This window comes from Culex pipiens, chromosome 3 (assembly GCF_016801865.2).
Source record: "Culex pipiens pallens isolate TS chromosome 3, TS_CPP_V2, whole genome shotgun sequence".
In the NCBI taxonomy this organism is placed as follows: domain Eukaryota; kingdom Metazoa; phylum Arthropoda; class Insecta; order Diptera; family Culicidae; genus Culex; species Culex pipiens.
In genome coordinates, this window is record NC_068939.1 from 72,467,440 (window position 1) to 72,487,239 (window position 19,800).

A 19,800-nucleotide genomic window follows, 5' to 3' on the forward strand; every position below is an offset into this window, starting at 1 on the left:
TACGCAGTATTTGTTTAGCTTTTTACTTTATTTCTCAATGATTGTGTGTACAATTCTAAAAGAGCTAGCTTTTCACTGCATCTTCTTACATGTAGTTGTGTTGCTTCGTTAAGTAGAGATTAAAACATCTTAAGCAAAGTGTTGAAAGAATACAAGTTGTTTGTGATTGATTTTGCTTGTTTTTACATTGCTTGTTAAAGTGTGAAGTTTTGCAGTAAATATTGTTCAGAATTATGTAAAACTTATTTTCTAGAAGGCTATTCTCTAGCAATGGTAGTCGTCGTCGTGGTTATAAATATTGGAAATAAATGATGTTTTCTGTGACTATATTGTTTTGATTCTTATCGTTGTCTAGGCTTTTATTTGTTATAAATACTTATCCTTCTTGCTTCTTACAGCTTGTACGCCTAGAGTTAAATAATATATTTTACTCAATACACTCGCACGAACGCGAAACAATCACATTCACATGTTTTCTTTTAAGTCTAGTTTATTCTCACAATTCACATTTTCGTCAGTGTTTTAGATAACATTATGTTCAACATATTTAGATTTACATCACTAAAAAGTAGTTCGTTTTACTTTTTTACTCAACACAAATAGGTTCGCACAGGTACGATAACACATTCATAAAGCAAGCATTTAGACTCTAATTAGTTGATAACAGGTTTTAAAATAATAATATATTCGTCGTTTCCACCTCCTTTCTTTGTTGGGTGGAAATAAAATCACATTATTCGAGCTCGCTCGCGCCCCCTCACTTTTTCATCAGTGACTTGACCTTCTTGACGTACTTGTTGATGAACGGGCTTGTTGTCTGGTTGTTGCTGCTGGTCTTTTTGCCAGTTCCGCTCGCGACGGAGGAGGTCGTCGACACGGCATCGTCCTCGCGCCGTGGCGTACTGTCCACGGTGATGACTTCGTTCTCGCACGGTTCCTCGTAGCAGGACTCGGGCGAAGCCGTGTCCGACGATCGGCACTCGACGGTGGGTTCGATGAAGCGTCGGTTCAGGCAGATGTTGCCGCCGCCGCCCATGATTGGCACGGGGGAATCCGGTGGTGGCGGAGGGGAGGTTGGAACCGCCGGCAGCGGTGGTTCCGACAGGTTCTCCATGCTTTGGGTGTTTTCGAGAAAGTCTGCGACGGCCGTCGCGTGGTGACCGTCGTCGTCGAAGAGATCATCCATGCTGCGAGATCGTCGGTTTTTGGCTTTGATGGACTCTTCCGGTGGTGCGGCAGATTTGCCCGCGGGGTCGTCCCTAAGCGGGACGGGTTGACTCTTGGACGGCGCCGCTGCGGCATCAACGGCGTCTCTCCCTTCGGGGGTTGTTCGTTTCTTCGACTCGTCGCCGCCGCCGCCCAGTAGGCCGTCGTAGCTGTGGCAGCGCGTTTCGATCTTTGGTGGCAACGGAGGTCGCTGGGCGCTGGCCCCGCTCAGACCGGCCGCCGAACTACGGCGCATCTCCGAGTGGCGCAGGTTCCGCATCAGATTGCCGGGGGGACGCGCGTTCGGGAAGCGCGATGTCCGCCCCGTCGTGGCGTAACTGCCCGGCGGATGGCGCGCCGGACTCGACGATTTGCGGTACCGATTGCCGTTGGAAGAACAACCGCCCGACGGGAGCCCCTCTAGTCATTCGTAGTTACGGTTCTCCTTGTCGCTGCTCTTGCCGGAATCGTTGCTGTGCATCCGCTGGTAGATGGTGGGCGTGGTCGGCGTCGAGTCGCCGGCCGGCCGGTTCAGCAGGTTGCGAAAGTGGTCCATCGGGCTGCCACGCTGGTTGGTTTCGGCGCGCATGAACCTGTTGGCGAGGAGGTAGAAGCGGTATTAATAGCTGCTCAGAGTTTGCGGATGTTGCGAAAAGCTTGCACAAAATTCCCAAAATTGACCTGAAGTTCCACCAAAGGTTGTTAATCTATGAATAATTTCCGGTAATTCACGAAGCAAACTAACTCTAACAAAATATATTTTGTAAAAACTCAATCGAATCTAAAGTTCACACAAATAATCTTGTGTCGGGTAAATTCACATTTTTTTTCTGTGTACTCAAATTTTGCCCAAAATCGTGTTTTGAAATAGTTTTTTTTTGTATTTAAGTCGGGTTTTATAATTGTCTTTTAAATTTGAGTATTATGCACTCAGCGAAAAGTCTAGTTGTTGAGCTGCTTGTAAACACACGGGGTTTAGAATAAATTTTGCTTAACCCTCTACTGCCCAAATTTTTTTTTCGAAAATTTTTATTTTTCCCGTGTTCAGGAGGTCATTTTGAGCAACTTTTGTTCTACGAAAAACTTAACTTCTCTTGTTTTATGTTTTTCTTGTTTCATTTTTAGTATTTTAATTTGCATTTATCTTGTTTAGTTTATGTTTGTGTTTGGTAGTATTTGACCTACTCTACCACCTCCTATCATTACATTTTGCCTATCTAATTTTTTCATGTTTTTACAGTAACTTTTTCAATTTTTTGCATGTTTTTCACATTTTCTGCTATAAAATGGAACCATTATCATTTAAATTGTAAATAAATGCGTAGATGCATAGTCTGGGGCACTAGAAAAATTACTGCATACTTCTTTTTACTTAAAATATAGGAAATGTTAGTAAAAAACACAGCCAAAGTTGACCCCTAAAAAAATTACATTTTTTAAAACATTGGCAAAGTCACATAAAACAAGTCAAACTTCAAACCCTAAAATTTTCAAAAATTTTAAAAGTTCTTCTTTCCAATGCTTTTTGAAGATCAAAAATTGGTTGAAAAATGTATTTTTGGCGATTTTTTAAATCGAAGCCCGTCTAGAGGCGGGGTTGGGTTGTAGAGGGTTAATTTTTGGAAATGTCATGTAATATTACACGCAGAATCATGTAGCCCATCCATTCTGTAAGTTTTATATTATATGTTTGAGAGATATTATGCATTTGTTTTGAGGCCCACAAAATTTGAATTTTTGGTACTCAAAAAAATTTGGATGCAATTTGTGAAAATTTGAGTATTTAATGCAATATTGCAACTGATCAAAACTAATCTAAGACATTTTCAAAAAGTACTGTATTTTGTGAAAATTCTGAATATTTAATAGCAGATAGGTTTTGTGAAATCCACACACAAATTCTAGATTTTTGTATAAGATGATTTGGATGTCTTCAAAAAATATTTGTAAAAAAAAATGTTTTAATTAAATTGACTAGTTTGTTGGAAACCACAAAATCTGTACAATATTTATAAATTCTAGTATACAGAACTCGTAAAAAAAACTGCAGTATTTTGTAAAATTTTATACAAGTGTTACTAGTTTTGTAAAAATGATAGTATTTTTTTGCAAGACACAAATAAAAAAAAAATTACGTTTATTTTTAACAAAAGCCTATTAAGGAGGTATCAGACTACAGCAAACAAACAAACAAACTCGCACTTTTTGACAGTTTGACAGTTTGCCTGAATTTGTTTGCAGAAATGTCAGCCTGCATACATTTTGCTTTGTTTGCGAGTTTGGCAAAATGTCAAACACGAACAAGTGCAAGTCTAGAGTTTTTTTGAACAGGTCCTATAAAGATATCTAAAGTTTTTTTTTAAAGCTCCTATAAACTATTTTCTTTCATATGTTTAATAAATATATGAAAGACAATAGCTTATAAGACCTTTTCAAAAAAAAAAAAAACTCTAGAAGTTTTTTTGCCGTAGTCTAATACCTGCTTTAGTTTAGAACTTTTATCAGGCCAAAGTCGAAGTTTAAAAAAAGAGAGTTCACTTTAAAAATCTTTAAACATGGAAAAATATTGACTATGGGCAATGTTAATGTGCATAAAATGCTTCAACAATAAGAAAGCAAAATAATGAGAAAATGAGTTTTTTTTTACCAAATCTGAGTCTATTACAAATATTTTTGGTAAAAAAAAATATTTTTTTGTGAATTTCAAAGTTAACATAAAATTAACTAAAAAATAAAAAAAAAACATTACACAGTTTTTTCAAATGGCACAAGAAAAATATTTCAAAAATATGTTAAATGGCCTATAATTTGTGCGATTTTTTAAGCTAAATCGAAATCTTGTTGATTAAAAGATTTAAAAAAGGATTGCGCATACATTTCTACACAATAAAAAACATGGTAATACTTCAACTGGTAATGTTGACAGCAGTGTTGTAAATGGGTGATAGAAAAAAAAACAATCATTTGATGTTTCCTGCACCAAAATATCGTGAAGTATAGCGACCGTCACTATAGCTTGTGAGCTCTCTTCTTTTATCTCGTTTTTGCCAGAAAGAGCATTCTCTTTCTATCACTCCTTCCCTTTTCCTCGTTCACGCACACTCGCCTAAGTTTTTTTTTTTTTTTTTTCGGAAAACCGCAATGGAAGAATGCGAGAGAGGGTTTAGGACTTGCCCACGGATTACGTCCAGTCAATCTGCATTGGCAAATCTTGTTTTGTGGCAGCTTATATGGCTACGCTCTGTCGGGGATGGGATGATTTTGAATGTGAGAATGAGAGAGAAAAGAGAATATCGCACGGGATTGTGTAAACATGAGAAGACCTGAGTTCATAATCGTGAATCATCGGAAATCTTCGCCTGTGAATAAGAAGGCGATATTACTACACATTAACAACCTTGCAAAGGCAGAATTACCATTTGACTAAATGTTAAGCATTGTGTGAGCTTGGTTATGGAAAATATACAGATGCAATACCAATGTCAAAATGTGAAATTTTTATAAATGATTTTTCAATGAAATTTAACCGTTGAGTGGAGGTCAAGCTTTTATATCCCAGAAAATCAAAATTTAATGAAAACTTAAAATTCAAATAGTTAAAAAAACGACACTCGCCTCTCATGTTGCGCTCAGGCACCAATGACGCGTGCGCTGGCGTAACTCATCCGATGAGTTCCGAATCGACGCTCGGGATGAGATCACACACACACACATAAACACGGTTCAGAGTTTTTGTTTAGAGGTTAGCACACACACGCACACAAACAATGACAATGTCTTTGGAACGAGACACGATTGCAAGGCGCGATAGAGAGCGGGAGAGCGGAGGGCACTCATACGGGTGAGCGAGAGAGCACTGATGAGTGCTCCGCTCAGTGACTCGATCTTTGCGACGAGGCGCTCGAGCGTCCGTTACGGTTTGCAGTGTTCCGTATGTACCTGCGGACAAGGGAGAAGTTTGGAAGAGAGAGCGTCAGAACAACGACTTGAGTTGGGCTGGGATTTTGGGAAGAGAGGGAGGAACGGGAACTCAAGAAAGAGTTTTTGATATTTTTTTTTTTGAAAATGAGTTATTCACATCAAGCGCAGTGGGATTTTAAATTGTTGAAGAAAATGATACTTTTGGAAAAAAAGCTGAAATCATGAGTGTGCTTGAAATTGTTCAAAATGGCTACGTGCATGCTTCACCAAATACTACAAAAACTGATTCCAATCGATTTCTTAGTCTTTCTTAGTCTAGATTTAGTAGAACAAACATAAAAAAGATAGCGAATGCGAACGCAAATTTACAACACACACCAATTCAGACTGAAAACAATAACTTTATCCCCTACCTTTCTAATTTGTCCACGCACGCGTCCTGGTAGTCGTGGATCCACCGGACTCCGTTAAAGTGGCAAACGCCGCGCATGTCCTCCGGCAGGCGTTCCGGCTCGGGCCACTGGAAGTTGTCGATGATCGGGATGATGTTGCAGTCCGAGTTAAGGGCGGCGACGATTTCCTGAAAAAAGAAAGATGGAGTGCAAAACGTTAGAAATTTATTAATATTGATGATTTATTTATTTTTTCTTTGATTAAACTTAAAATGGTATTTCCCTATGTTAAAAAATAAAAACATAAAGAATACCACATTGATACTGTTTCTAACTAACTTTGATAGGTAAAGGGTCCTATTTCGGATACGGTGTCAGTCCAGAAAAACGAAAAAGAGCAATTCCATGTCAAACAGGGAAATGTAACGTTTTCAAGTTTTAGACAATTAAAATTCATTCCAGTGTCCATTTCCGAAAATACTTTTTTCGAAAGCATAATTCTCCATAACTTCCATATTCAGGCTTCGGCAAATCGGTCAACTATGGGCTAAGATAGTGTCTAGTAATGAGATGAAAATTAGATTTTTTTTCTTCATTTTAATTGTTTTCCAATTAATTCGAATATTTCAAATATTAAATAGCAGAGCAATTCTCTGAGATTTCGGTCATTCGTAATTTTGTATTTTTTAATCCAGCTGAAACTTTTTTGGTACCTTCGGTATGCCCAAAGAAGCCATTTTGCATAATTAGTTTGTCCATATAACTTTCCATACAAATTTTGCAGCTGCCCATACAAAAATGATATATGAAAATTCAAAAATCTGTATCTTTTGAAGGAATTTTTTGATCGATTTGGTGTCTTCGGCAAAGTTGGACTACACTGAAAAAATTATACACAGTAACAAAATTGGTGATTTTAAATTTCACTTTTTGTCATTAAAACTTGATTTGAAAAAAAAAATATTTGAAAAAAAAATTCTGATATGTCCCCTAATGACATCAAATGCCAACTTTTCAGAAATTAAAAAAAAATTAATTTAGTTATGAATTTTTGAATCAATACTGATTTAAAAATAAAATCGAAATACCGGTCGCAAAAAAAAATCAACTTCATTTTACGATGTAAAAACGAATTTGCAATCAATAAGTACTTTAGTGAATTTTGATAAAGTGCACCGTTTTCAAGTAATATACATTTTCATGTAACTTTTTTGAAAATAGTCGCAGTTATTTATTTAAAAAAAATAGTGCCCATGTTTGCCAACCCTTGAAAAAAATATTTTTGAAAGGCTGAGAAAATTCTATACATTTAGTCTCACTCAAACAACCCACCACTTTCTAATGTCTATATCTCACCAACTAATTATTCGATTTTCATTGTTAAAACATGAAACATTCGTAAAATTTTTCGTTCTTTTCGAAAACAATATTTTTAAAATCAAGACTAACATTTTAAAAGGGCGTAATATTGAATACCTACAACTTTGCCGAAGACACCAAATCGATCAAAAAATTCCTTCAAAAGATACAGATTTTTAAATTTTCGCTTACCATTTTTGTATGGACAGCTGCCAAATTTGTAATGAAAGCTATATGGACAAAATATTGATGCAAAATGGCTTCTTTGGGCATACCGAAAGCAAAAAAAGTTTCATCCGGATAAAAAATACAAAAAATAAAATTAAAAAAATACCGATTTCGTAGAGAATTGCTCAGTAAAAAAATTGAACGTTGTAAAATATTCTGATGTTTCGGAACATAACACTGACCTACAAAAATTGACAAAAAGACGGCGTTTTAAAATGTTGTGCCCTTTTTGATCCATAAAAATATATAAATAAGGTTTTTGGGAATTTAACTTTTTGTGAAAATATGCTCATTATGGGCCGCGTAAACCAAGCAGGTTAAAGTTGCCTGAAATAAACGAACAACCAACAACATGCTTATGGTTTTATTTAGAACATTTTTTTTTTTTATTTCAGAGAGCAAAATCTGTTTTTAATATAACAGATTTTTGAAAATTTACTTATAAAAATTGCTGCCAAAATTGTATGGAGGCTTGTATGGACGAACCAATGATGCGAATTGGCTTTTTTGGTCACAAGAACCCAAGTAACATTGAAATGGTTTTATTAATGGGCTTTTAAAACTAATTTTAAACCTAAAATTTCACGTGGAAAAGGGCTCCAGAAAGTTAAAACCAAATAAAAAATAATCTTGTAATCAGCTGACTTCGGGGAAAAACATAAAAAAGGTGAAGGTGTTCATGTGACATACATGACCAGTATGGCAAAGAACATTGTTGGATAATGAAAATACGGTGAAAAATCATTCAAATCTGAATTGTGATGGATTCTGTCGAAATGACAAATCGTCTAATTGTCGAGCTGTGTCTAGCCTCTTCTTCGATGAAGTCTTGGTTGGAACTGTTTTTTTTTGTAGTTGCTTTGAAACAAATTTGATTTTTATGTTGTTAGTTGTCAAAAATATTCAGAATTTCTGAATATCATGAGTGAATGAAAAATTCCAGTCTGTCGCTCCACAAGAAAACGTGTAAAGCTTCCAAATGCGATGCTTAAAAAAATGCTTCAAAGCTTTCGAATCTGTTCTATCCACGCTCCAGTATTTTTACCCATATTGCAAAACTTGTGCAATCCCAATGAACTTAACACCTAAACTACCATGCAAGCGAAAAAAGGCGAAGTCCAACTTCAAACAGCTGTATCTCGGCTACCTGTGGACGGATTTTCAAAATTCAAGAAGCAAAAGATGCGGACAGATCTCTAGTTTATTTTGCTTTTTGAAAAGTCAAAAACAGAGGCACTTACCCTAAGTTATTCCCAAAACCAACCAGGTAACTTTTTTTTAGCCCTCTATTTTCTAGTTGTTTTGCATTTTGGATCGAATGTTGAATGACAATTTGTTTAAAATTTTATCATAATGCAAGTTACAGTACAATTATAATACCCAATACCATATTGGACCGATCTGGACACATTGGGACCGGTTCCAGGTTCTCCGGTGAAACCCGGAATATCCCCAATTCCAGAGTATTTTCAAGAATTTTATTAGAGTGGCAATATGGGTATCAAAATTCAGCATTTTCAAAATCAAGCTCACTGATGACGCTGAAAACCATTTTGGACATATCTGGCCACTTTGGGACCGGTTCCAGGTTCTCCGGTGGAACCCGGAATATCCCCAATTCCAGAGTATTTTCAAGAATTTTATTAGAGTGGCAATATGGGTATCAAAATTCAGCATTTCCAAAATCAAGCTAACTGATGACGCTGAAAACCATTTTGGACATATCTGGCCACTTTAGGACCGGTTCCAGGTTCTCCGGTGAAACCCGGAATATCCCCAATTCCAGAGTATTTTCAAGAATTTTATTAGAGTGGCAATATGGGTATCAAAATTCAGCATTTTCAAAATCAAGCTCACTGATGACGCTGAAAACCATTTTGGACTTATCTGGCCACTTTGGGACCGATTCCAGGTTCTCCGGTGAAACCCGGAATATCCCCAATTCCAGAGTATTTTCAAGAATTTTATTAGAGTGGCAATATGGGTATCAAAATTCAGAATTTTCAAAATCAAGCTCACTGATGACGCTGAAAACCATTTTGGACTTATCTGGCCACTTTAGGACCGGTTCCAGGTTCTCCGGTGAAACCCGGAATATCCCCAATTCCAGAGTATTTTCAAGAATTTTATTAGAGTGGCAATATGGGTATCAAAATTCAGCATTTTCAAAATCAAGCTCATTGATGACGCAAAAAACCATTTTGGACATATCTGGCCACTTTGGGACCGATTCCAGGTTCTCCGGTGAAACCCGGAATATCCCCAATTCCAGAGTATTTTCAAGAATTTTATTAGAGTGGCAATATGGGTATCAAAATTCAGCATTTTCAAAATCAAGCTCATTGATGACGCAAAAAACCATTTTGGACTTATCTGGCCACTTTAGGACCGGTTCCAGGTTCTCCGGTGAAACCCGGAATATCCCCAATTCCAGAGTATTTTCAAGAATTTTATTAGAGTGGCAATATGGGTATCAAAATTCAGCATTTTCAAAATCAAGCTCATTGATGACGCAAAAAACCATTTTGGACATATCTGGCCACTTTGGGACCGGTTCCAGGTTCTCCGGTGAAACCCGGAATATCCCCAATTCCAGAGTATTTTCAAGAATTTTATTAGAGTGGCAATATGGGTATCAAAATTCAGCATTTTCAAAATCAAGCGCACTGATGACGCTGAAAACCATTTTGGACATATCTGGCCACTTTGGGACCGATTCCAGGTTCTCCGGTGAAACCCGGAATATCCCCAATTCCAGAGTATTTTCAAGAATTTTATTAGAGTGGCAATATGGGTATCAAAATTCAGAATTTTCAAAATCAAGCTCACTGATGACGCTGAAAACCATTTTGGACTTATCTGGCCACTTTAGGACCGGTTCCAGGTTCTCCGGTGAAACCCGGAATATCCCCAATTCCAGAGTATTTTCAAGAATTTTATTAGAGTGGCAATATGGGTATCAAAATTCAGCATTTTCAAAATCAAGCTCATTGATGACGCAAAAAACCATTTTGGACATATCTGGCCACTTTAGGACCGGTTCCAGGTTCTCCGGTGAAACCCGGAATATCCCCAATTCCAGAGTATTTTCAAGAAATTTATTAGAGTGGCAATATGGGTATCAAAATTCAGCATTTTCAAAATAAAACTCATTGATGACGCTAAAACCATTTTTGGATACTTCTGGCCATTTTGGGACCGATTCCAGGTTCTCCGGTGGAATCCGGAATATCCCCAATTCTACAGTATTTTCAAGAATTTTATTAGAGTGGCAATATGGGTATCAAAATTCAGCATTTTCAAAATCAAGCTCACTGATGACGCAAAAAACTATTTTGGACATATCTGGCCACTTTAGGACCGGTTCCAGGTTCTCCGGTGGAACCCGGAATATCTCCAATTCCAGAGTATTTTCAAGAATTTTATTAGAGTGGCAATATGGGTATCAAAATTCAGCATTTTCAAAATCAAGCTCACTGATGACGCTGAAAACCATTTTGGACATATCTGGCCACTTTGGGACCGGTTCCAGGTTCTCTGGTGGAACCCGGAATATCCCAACTACGGAGTATTTTCAAGAATTTTATTAGAGTGGCAATATGGGTATCAAAATTCAGCATTTTCAAAATAAAACTCATTGATGACGCTGAAAACCATTTTGGACATATCTGGCCATTTTGGGACCGGTTCCAGGTTTTCCGGTGGAACCCGGAATATCCCCAATTACAGAGCAATTTCAAGAATTTTATTAGAGTGGCAATATGGGTATCAAAATTCAGCATTTTCAAAATCAAGCTCACTGATGACGCTGAAAACCATTTTGGACATATCTGGCCACTTTGGGACCGGTTCCAGATTCTCCGGTGGAACCCGGAATATCTCCAATTACAGAGCAATTTCAAGAATTTTATTAGAGTGGCAATATGGGTATCAAAATTCAGCATTTTCAAAATAAAACTCATTGATGACGCTAAAACCATTTTTGGATACTTCTGGCCATTTTGGGACCGATTCCAGGTTCTCCGGTGGAATCCGGAATATCCCCAATTCTACAGTATTTTCAAGAATTTTATTAGAGTGGCAATATGGGTATCAAAATTCAGCATTTTCAAAATCAAGCTCATTGATGACGCAAAAAACTATTTTGGACATATCTGGCCACTTTGGGACCGGTTCCAGGTTCTCCGGTGGAACCCGGAATATCTCCAATTCCAGAGTATTTTCAAGAATTTTATTAGAGTGGCAATATGGGTATCAAAATTCAGCATTTTCAAAATAAAACTCATTGATGACGCTAATACCCATTTTGGACATATCTGGCCATTTTGGGACCGGTTCCAGGTTTTCCGGTGGAACCCGGAATATCCCCAATTACAGAGCAATTTCAAGAATTTTATTAGAGTGGCAATATGGGTATCAAAATTCAGCATTTTCAAAATCAAGCTCACTGATGACGCTGAAAACCATTTTGGACATATCTGGCCACTTTGGGACCGGTTCCAGGTTCTCCGGTGGAACCCGGAATATCTCCAATTCCAGAGTATTTTCAAGAATTTTATTAGAGTGGCAATATGGGTATCAAAATTCAGCATTTTCAAAATAAAACTCATTGATGACGCTAATACCCATTTTGGACATATCTGGCCATTTTGGGACCGGTTCCAGGTTTTCCGTTGGAACCCCGAATATCCCCAATTACAGAGCAATTTCAAGAATTTTATTGGAGTGGCAATACGCATAACAAAATTTAGCATTTTCAAAATCATTCCAAAAAAATAATTTGAGTGTCAACAAAAAACTTTATTTTGAAAATGCTGAATTTTGATACCCATATTGCCATCTAGGAAAAGCTCCGTAATTGGGGTTGTTCCGGGTTCCACTGGAGAACCTGGAACCGGTCCCAAAGTGGCCAGATATGTCCAAAATAGTTTTTAGTTTTTATTTTAATCAATGAGCTTGATTTGGAAATGCTGAATGTTGATACCAATATTGCCAATCCAATAAAATTCTTGAAAATACTCTGGCATTGGGGATATTCCTGGTTCTTCTGGAGAACCTGGAACCGGTCCCAAAGTTGCCAAATATGTCCAAAATGGTCTTTAGCGTCATCAATAAATGCTGAATTTGGATACCCATAATGCTCCCCCAATAAATTTCTTGAAAATACTCTGGAATTGGGGATATTCCGGGTTTCACCGGAGAACCTGGAACCGGTCCCAAAAAGGCCAGATATGTCCAAAATGGTTTTCAGCGTCATCAATGAGCTTGATTAGTGAAAATGCTGAATTTTGATACCCATATTGCCACTCTAATAAAATTCTTGAAAATACTCTGGAATTGGGGATATTCCGGGTTTCACCGGAGAACCTGGAATCGGTCCCAAAGTGGCCAGATATGTCCAAAATGGTTTTCAACGTCATCAGTGAGCTTGATTTTGAAAATGCTGAATTTTGATACCCATATTGCCACTCTAATAAAATTCTTGAAAATACTCTGGAATTGGGGATATTCCGGGTTCCACCGGAGAACCTGGAACCGGTCCCTAAGTGGCCAGATATGTCCAAAATGGTTTTCAGCGTCATCAATGAGCTTGATTTTGAAAATGCTGAATTTTGATACACATATTGCCACTCTAATAAAATTCTTGAAAATACTCTGGAATTGGGGATATTCCGGGTTTCACCGGAGAACCTGGAACCGGTCCCAAAGTGGCCAGATATGTCCAAAATGGTTTTCAGCGTCATCAGTGAGCTTGATTTTGGAAATGCTGAATTTTGATACCCATATTGCCACTCTAATAAAATTCTTGAAAATACTCTGGAATTGGGGATATTCCGGGTTTCACCGGAGAACCTGGAACCGGTCCTAAAGTGGCCAGATATGTCCAAAATGGTTTTCAGTGTCATCAGTGAGCTTGATTTTGAAAATGCTGAATTTTGATACCCATATTGCCACTCTAATAAAATTCTTGAAAATACTCTGGAATTGGGGATATTCCGGGTTTCACCGGAGAACCTGGAATCGGTCCCAAAGTGGCCAGATATGTCCAAAATGGTTTTCAGCGTCATCAGTGAGCTTGATTTTGAAAATGCTGAATTTTGATACCCATATTGCCACTCTAATAAAATTCTTGAAAATACTCTGGAATTGGGGATATTCCGGGTTTCACCGGAGAACCTGGAACCGGTCCCAATGTGTCCAGATCGGTCCAATATGGTATTGGGTATTATAATTGTACTGTAACTTGCATTATGATAAAATTTTAAACAAATTGTCATTCAACATTCGATCCAAAATGCAAAACAACTAGAAAATAGAGGGTTAAAAAAAAGTTACCTGGTTGGTTTTGGGAATAACTTAGGGTAAGTGCCTCTGTTTTTGACTTTTCAAAAAGCAAAATAAACTAGAGATCTGTCCGCATCTTTTGCTTCTTGAATTTTGAAAATCCGTCCACAGGGAGCCGAGATACAGCTGTTTGAAGTTGGACTTCGCCTTTTTTCGCTAGCTTGGTAGTTCGCGGGATAATATTGAGGATGGTAGTTTAAGTGTTAATCTTCAAGAGGGCAGGGAACATACATGTAAGATAAGACGTTGGCAATAAAATTGTACCAGTAAATTGCGCAGTTTACCAGCTGTCCGCAGCAATGCGTGATGGATTTACGCTTCAAATCCCCTTTTTAATGTTTATGTTTTACTCACCCTGTGCACCCAATCCTTTCCCTCGCCGTCCTCGATGCACCGATCGAGCGCGTCCTGCGTCAGCACCAGCAGGAAGTGCTTCGCGTGCCGGATGCTCTGCAGCAGATTGTTGTCGAACTTGCCCGCCTCGAGCCGCTCTACGTCGATAAAGACGGAGAAGCCCCGCAACTCGAGGTGCACCTTAAGGAGGGACGCGAGCTGGGAGCCGTTGCTGCGGCGGTAGCTCACAAACACGTCCAGGTTCTTTTCGGTGCTCTTTTCTGAGGTGGTGGAGATGATTTCGTTGCTCTTGATCGCGTTCAGGATACGGGATCGATGGATGGAGTTTTTGATGTTGCACTCGGCGATCAGCTGGTCGTCGTCGAGATCCTTGATGGACTCGAGCTCGACGCCGGCGTTCAGCATGGCGTACGTGTAGATGGTGTACTCGGGTGCGATCCGGTACAGGAAGGTGTGCATGCCGTCCGAGTCGCGCGAGCTGTAGTCGGCCATGCGTTTGAGGTTTTGAAGTTCGCGCTCGAAGCGCTTGCGGCGGATGCCGTTGGTCATGCCGATGTCGTTGTGGAGGTTTTCCTCGGTCAGCTGGAGCAGCAGGTCGCCGTCGACTTTGGAGTCGAAGAAGCTCTGCTCGTACTCGGTGAAGCCGATTTGTTTGACCCACTCGCGGACATCTTCGGTGTTCCAGAGTGGGACTTGTTGGGACAGTTTGTGCGGGACTTCTTCGCCGATGAGTCGGAGGGCTTGGGCGGCGAACTTGGAGGCGATGGCGTTGGGGGAGCTGGCGACACGGATGAGGGGTTCGATGGCGCCGATCTCCTTGAAGATGTTGGTGTTGCCTTGCTCTTTTTTGATTCCGGCCTCCATGCAGAAGTGGAATGCGGCCAGGTTGCGAGCTTCTTCACGTTTCGAACTTAGTACGGGCACCAGTCTCTCGAGCCAGTGCTTGCTTTGGCCGTGGGCGTGCGCTAGGTTGCTTTTGGCAAACTCGGACGGGTTGTGGGACGTTACGAAGGGTTCGACGAGGTTCAGCGTGCCGGACTTGATGACTTCGGCTTCGATTTCCTTGTTGGCGACCAGAACGACGATCGCCAGGCAGGCGTAGTATTTGATGTTTTCGTCGTGGTGGAAGGCGAGCGGGAACAGCCAGGACGGTACCTTTCGGTTGATCATAGCTTCCTGATTTTCAGCCCCGCCGTACAGGGACAGATTGGCGAGTGCTCCGGCGCAATGTCTGAGCGTTTCAACGTCGTTCTTTCGACACTCGAACAGCACAGCATCCAAACCACCCAGACGAATCACGTTCGAACAGGTGTCCTCACTGTGCTTGAACAAATGCTCCAAGATTCCCGTTCCAACGCGGGAGTGATCCGTTGCGTTGTTCCGCGTGCACACACAGGCCACATTCACCACCTTATCCAATCCGTTCTTCACCACGTGCGAGCGATTCTCCGTCGTCAAACACTGCTCGAGCAGTCGCGCCGAACTAAACTGAACGTCCGAATCAGAGTCCACACAGTTCTTCATCAAGATGTCCAACCCGCCCGTCGTTCGCAGCGTGTCACACAGGCTAGCTCCCAACTCATGGCCATGAGTCGGAACAGCCCAGGCACGCCGAATGATTTCGTTCATCGTGTTCAGCAGATTCGGCGCCTTCTTCAGCTGCTCTCCGTTGTGCAGATTCTCCACGTACTTGGTCATGTGCGACGAGTACTTGTGGATCGCGTTCTCGATCTCCGCCGGATTCCCACTAATCCGCTCCAGATCCTCAAACGAAGGAAAGTCCTCACCCATCGTCATCGTTCCGTTCATCGAGGACGAGTGCGTGCTCATCTGCGAAGACGAGCTGACCATGCTGTGCGATGAAAACTTGCTCTGCGTGGCCGACGAAACGGTCTTCTCCTGGTTGAACACTCCGCTCGCTGTAACGGTCTGCCGCTGCTGGGCCTGACTGATGGCTTTCTTCTCCGCACTAAAAATTACACAACGTTACGCGTTAGTCACCTCCGTCCCGTCGAACCCTCAAATCGCTACTAACCTGAAGTGGTCACTCGACACCTTGACGCTGTGCGCCGCAATGTTGTTCGCTTCGGCCTGCTGGAAGTCGCCCATCTTCAGGGATCGTGCTTCCTGGAAAGATAATCGATTCGATCAATATTGGCTCGCCAGGCTGGATGATGAAAGTGGGGTGGTCATTGTCACGAGCACCAGGGACGTGTCGTCGCAAGTCGGTCGAGTCGAGTTATCAGTAGCTACTGAACGCGTGCAGCAATGTGTGGATTGTGTTCTGAGGCGTTTGGTCGGTCGGTGGTTTATGCAAATAAAAGGGGAGTTTTGCAAACTCATCAGCTTTTGGTGTGGTGAGGTGAGGCACCACGGGGGTGAGGTAAAGGTCGCGTGGAATATAAATTTCCAGAGTGAGGTGGGTTTCGGGTGTGAACGAAATATCCCTTTAATAGTCAAATTCTTTATTTTAAAGATTTTGTTTTTTGTTTAGGTCATAATTTTGTTTTAGGTTGCTTAAGATTTCAATTATTTTTTTAAGCTGTTCTGCCCCCGATTTTACGAGCCGATTTTCTTTGAAAAATATTTACAACGGCACTCTTAAAAAAAGTTTACTGAAATTAAAGTTTTCTGTTTGAACCCTCTTTTTTAATTTTATTATGAGCGACAAATTTTATTTCAAGTTTTGTACGAATTTTTCGAGGTTTTCGCAAAAACCAATGTTAGCTTGCCCCGTTATAAAAGAAATGTGATTAAATAAGTTTTCAGTGAAACATACTAACACATTTTCAAGGCAAAGCTGAATACATTTATTGTTCAAATGAAAACTTCATTATTGTGATGGTTTTAAGAACAAAGCCTACAGCTGAAAATATTGTTTCAATGATTTTCACGATGTTATACTTAATATATCCAAAAATGGTGAATATCCATTATCAGGATTCTGAAATACGACTTTTTGAAAAAATATTGGATTTTGGTTGTAAATCAAACCTAAAGTACAGTCACTCCTCATATTCGGAACAGTTTACAGATCGGCCAATTTTCAAAAAATCATAGAAAATCGTTAATTTAACTTAATGATTCGCTTTTACCTTCATTTGCAATCTTTTGGATGCTGTATCGAACAACTGCAAATTTTAACTTTTAATCAAGTTTTTGAAGAAAAACATTGACCCTTGAAATCCACAAATTCGGAACACTTTTTTCATACGGATGTAAACAAACTTTGGACCTCTCCAGGAGTACATATTTGTAACATAATAATGACTTTACACACTGAAACCAATGAAACTCAAGCTTAGTGATGTTTTATACATGGTCTGATAACTTTTTTTGTGAAAATAATAGTTAAATTCAGGTGTTCTACAATTGTGGGAGGCACAATAACATCCCACAATTATGGAACAGGCAATTTGGAGGCAGTGTTTTGCTACTATGTATGAAATAGTCTTGAAATGAAGTTTTTTGGTAGAAAAAATCTACTTTTACTAGTGAAATAGCAAAAGAATGTCCAAATGAAGGTCCTAAAAATAGTAGGGTCGACAAACAAGCTGCATTTGGCATGCTATTGACAAATTATCACAAAAGTGTTCCGAATTTGTGGGTGTTCCGAATATGTGGGATGACTGTACCATAGAAATATTTTAAATGTACGGAAATCCGATATTTTTTCAAAAGATCGTATCTCAAAATCCTGTTGATGGATATTTATGATTTTTAGATATGTTATGTAAAACATTCTGAAAAATCGTGATGTACGACAAAAGATCGAAAGACATAAGGTCGAATGGACATAAGGTCGAAAGTGGTCAAAAGGTCGCAATTCGCAATTTTTCGCAATTTTCAGTGTAAGAACGGGCCTTGACCGATCTTATGCACCAGGTTCCCGACGAACACGCACTGCCCTTACACCTACATCTCACCCTTGCTCTGAGTCAGTACGAGCAACACGCTAGAACACGCTTTGAGTGTTCGTGCCAGGCATGCACACCTTCTTTTCCGGTTACGCATTTTAACTCGGCCGGGGGTGGTACATTACGTAGGGTTTGATGTAAGTATAAGCGCCTAACCATTTATAGTGTGCCTATCAATTTTCATTAAAGCAAAAACTGTTTTATTTTTAGTTTGAATTCAAAAACTAGTTGTTATTTAACTGGGTGTTGTTTTTCTCCTGAAATCTTTCCTAGTGTTGAGTCGTGTTTATATGTTGCTATTTCTTTTGTCGCGGTGTTTTGTTACAATGTTTGGTCCTAAGCATGTTATAAAATGTTACCAAAAGTACAATAGTAATATTTGTGTTAATCCTTTAATCATTCCATAAATTGAGTAAGGGCTCGAACCTCACTTGCTTAAGAAAAAGGTGAAGTTTCAAAACAATGGACAGTGAAGTAAATATACTATAGAGTGGAAAAGCGTTGAGAAATAAGAGAATCAAATAAGTAAAATTGAAATCAAACGGAGGATAGTAAGCAGAAGCCGTTTTAGAAAATCAGTGAAACAAAATAAACAGAAGATAGCTGTTAGCTGAAATGGAAAGAGGAGAAACCCCGTTCTGCGATGCTCAGGTACATCCACAGCAGTTGACTCAACATACTGCGAATCAAAACAATACCGTCTACAATCACAAATTACTTCCCTTTCCCACATTGACGCGCCCCTTTCTTCTAGCCGTCTCTACTCTGACCCTCGCTGGTCAAAGGTTTACGAGTCGTTTCCACAGGCCACCAGCTAGGTTACACCTTGTCGTCATGATGACTAAACCAAGCCAACGTGGAGGTAAGAAAATAGGACACTTGCAAGGAACCGGAGCCATGCTGTTTTGTCCAAACAGCACTACGGATGTAGTTGGGCTCCTTCCGGGATGTTCCTCGCCTGGGTGTCAACCGACGAGTATCATCAGTATCAGGCACCCTTGGCCTGCCGAAAGTGGTCAAAAGGTCGAATGGACAAAAAGTCGAAAGGATAAATGGTAGAATGTGGAAAAAGTGCAACAAATTCTGTAGTATTTTTGTGATTCCTTCCTCGATTGTTCAAAATTTTTGCAAGTTTTCTATATTATTTTAAAAATATATCTTTAATGATCGTTATAATTATTTAAACATCTAAAATATTTATTTTTTTAAAGTTCATGTTAAAAAAAAATCAAAAATGTCTCCAAAAATCGATGGGCAAGTTTTTATTATAATCTGTAACGTAACTGCTAAATTTGACCATAGAGCAATTCCATGTCAAATAGGGAATCGGTTGTACCGAACCCTCTCCGATATCGATGAACTTTGTAGACATGTTATCCTACGCTTAGGTAAACCATGTTTGTGTATATGGCATCAATCTAATGGGAAATTGGACGAGCATTCCGGTAAAAATATTTTCGAGACTGAAAAATCAAGTCTGTCATATAGAAATTGCTAAAACCATCAAAAAATCATTTTTTCCAAAATTTTTATTTTTAAAACCATTGTAACTTCACAACGATTGGACTTAGGACAATGATCAATATGAATACTTTTATGTAAAATTGTCTGGAAAATCGATTCTCGTGTTCGGTTTTTGAACATTTTGAACGTTTTCAGTAAATGTTTTTTGTATTTTTTAGGAGAGTTTCTTCATCCTGCATTTTTCGTGAGTCTTTTTTACCTTCAAATTTGACTTTTAAACTTAAAAATAAAAAAAATCTCATAAAGGTGGCATTTTTTTTCTTTCAGTGTATCTTTTTCGGAAAGCCCGTCAAATTTCCAACAAGTTTGTCTCTGACCCTAGCTCTGACCACTTTTTGATACGATGCAACGGTTCAAGATACAGCGATATTTGAATTACGAAATGCAAACATATTTAAATACTTACGCCCTTCTCAAATATCATTATCGAGTGAAACTGGCTCCATATACACAAAAATGGCTAACATAAGTGTTGGATAACATGTCTACAAAGTTTCATTGAAATCGGAGAGGGGCGAGAAAAATGAACCTAAAAAATCTTGTTTTGGGCTGGA

The 19,800-nt window shown here is 39.3% G+C and overlaps 1 protein-coding gene across 2 annotated transcripts in view; it reads right to left on the bottom strand.

Moving 5' to 3' along the window:
• LOC120416564 (NAD(+) hydrolase sarm1) overlaps window positions 1-19,800 on the bottom strand; it is a 116,777-nt gene continuing 96,977 nt past the window's right edge. Inside the window, exons 6-9 of one of the 2 annotated variants that reach the window (XM_039578295.2) lie at window positions 15,841-15,932; window positions 13,806-15,774; window positions 5,541-5,707; window positions 1-1,799 (exon numbers count right to left, since the gene is read on the bottom strand). In XM_039578295.2, the coding sequence (XP_039434229.1) occupies window positions 1,631-1,799; window positions 5,541-5,707; window positions 13,806-15,774; window positions 15,841-15,932 (2,397 nt within the window). In that variant the 3' untranslated portion in view covers window positions 1-1,630. Of the gene's footprint in view, window positions 1,800-4,821; window positions 5,146-5,540; window positions 5,708-13,805; window positions 15,775-15,840; window positions 15,933-19,800 lie in introns of those variants that run through there. The other variant, XM_039578296.2, reaches the window with a different exon arrangement.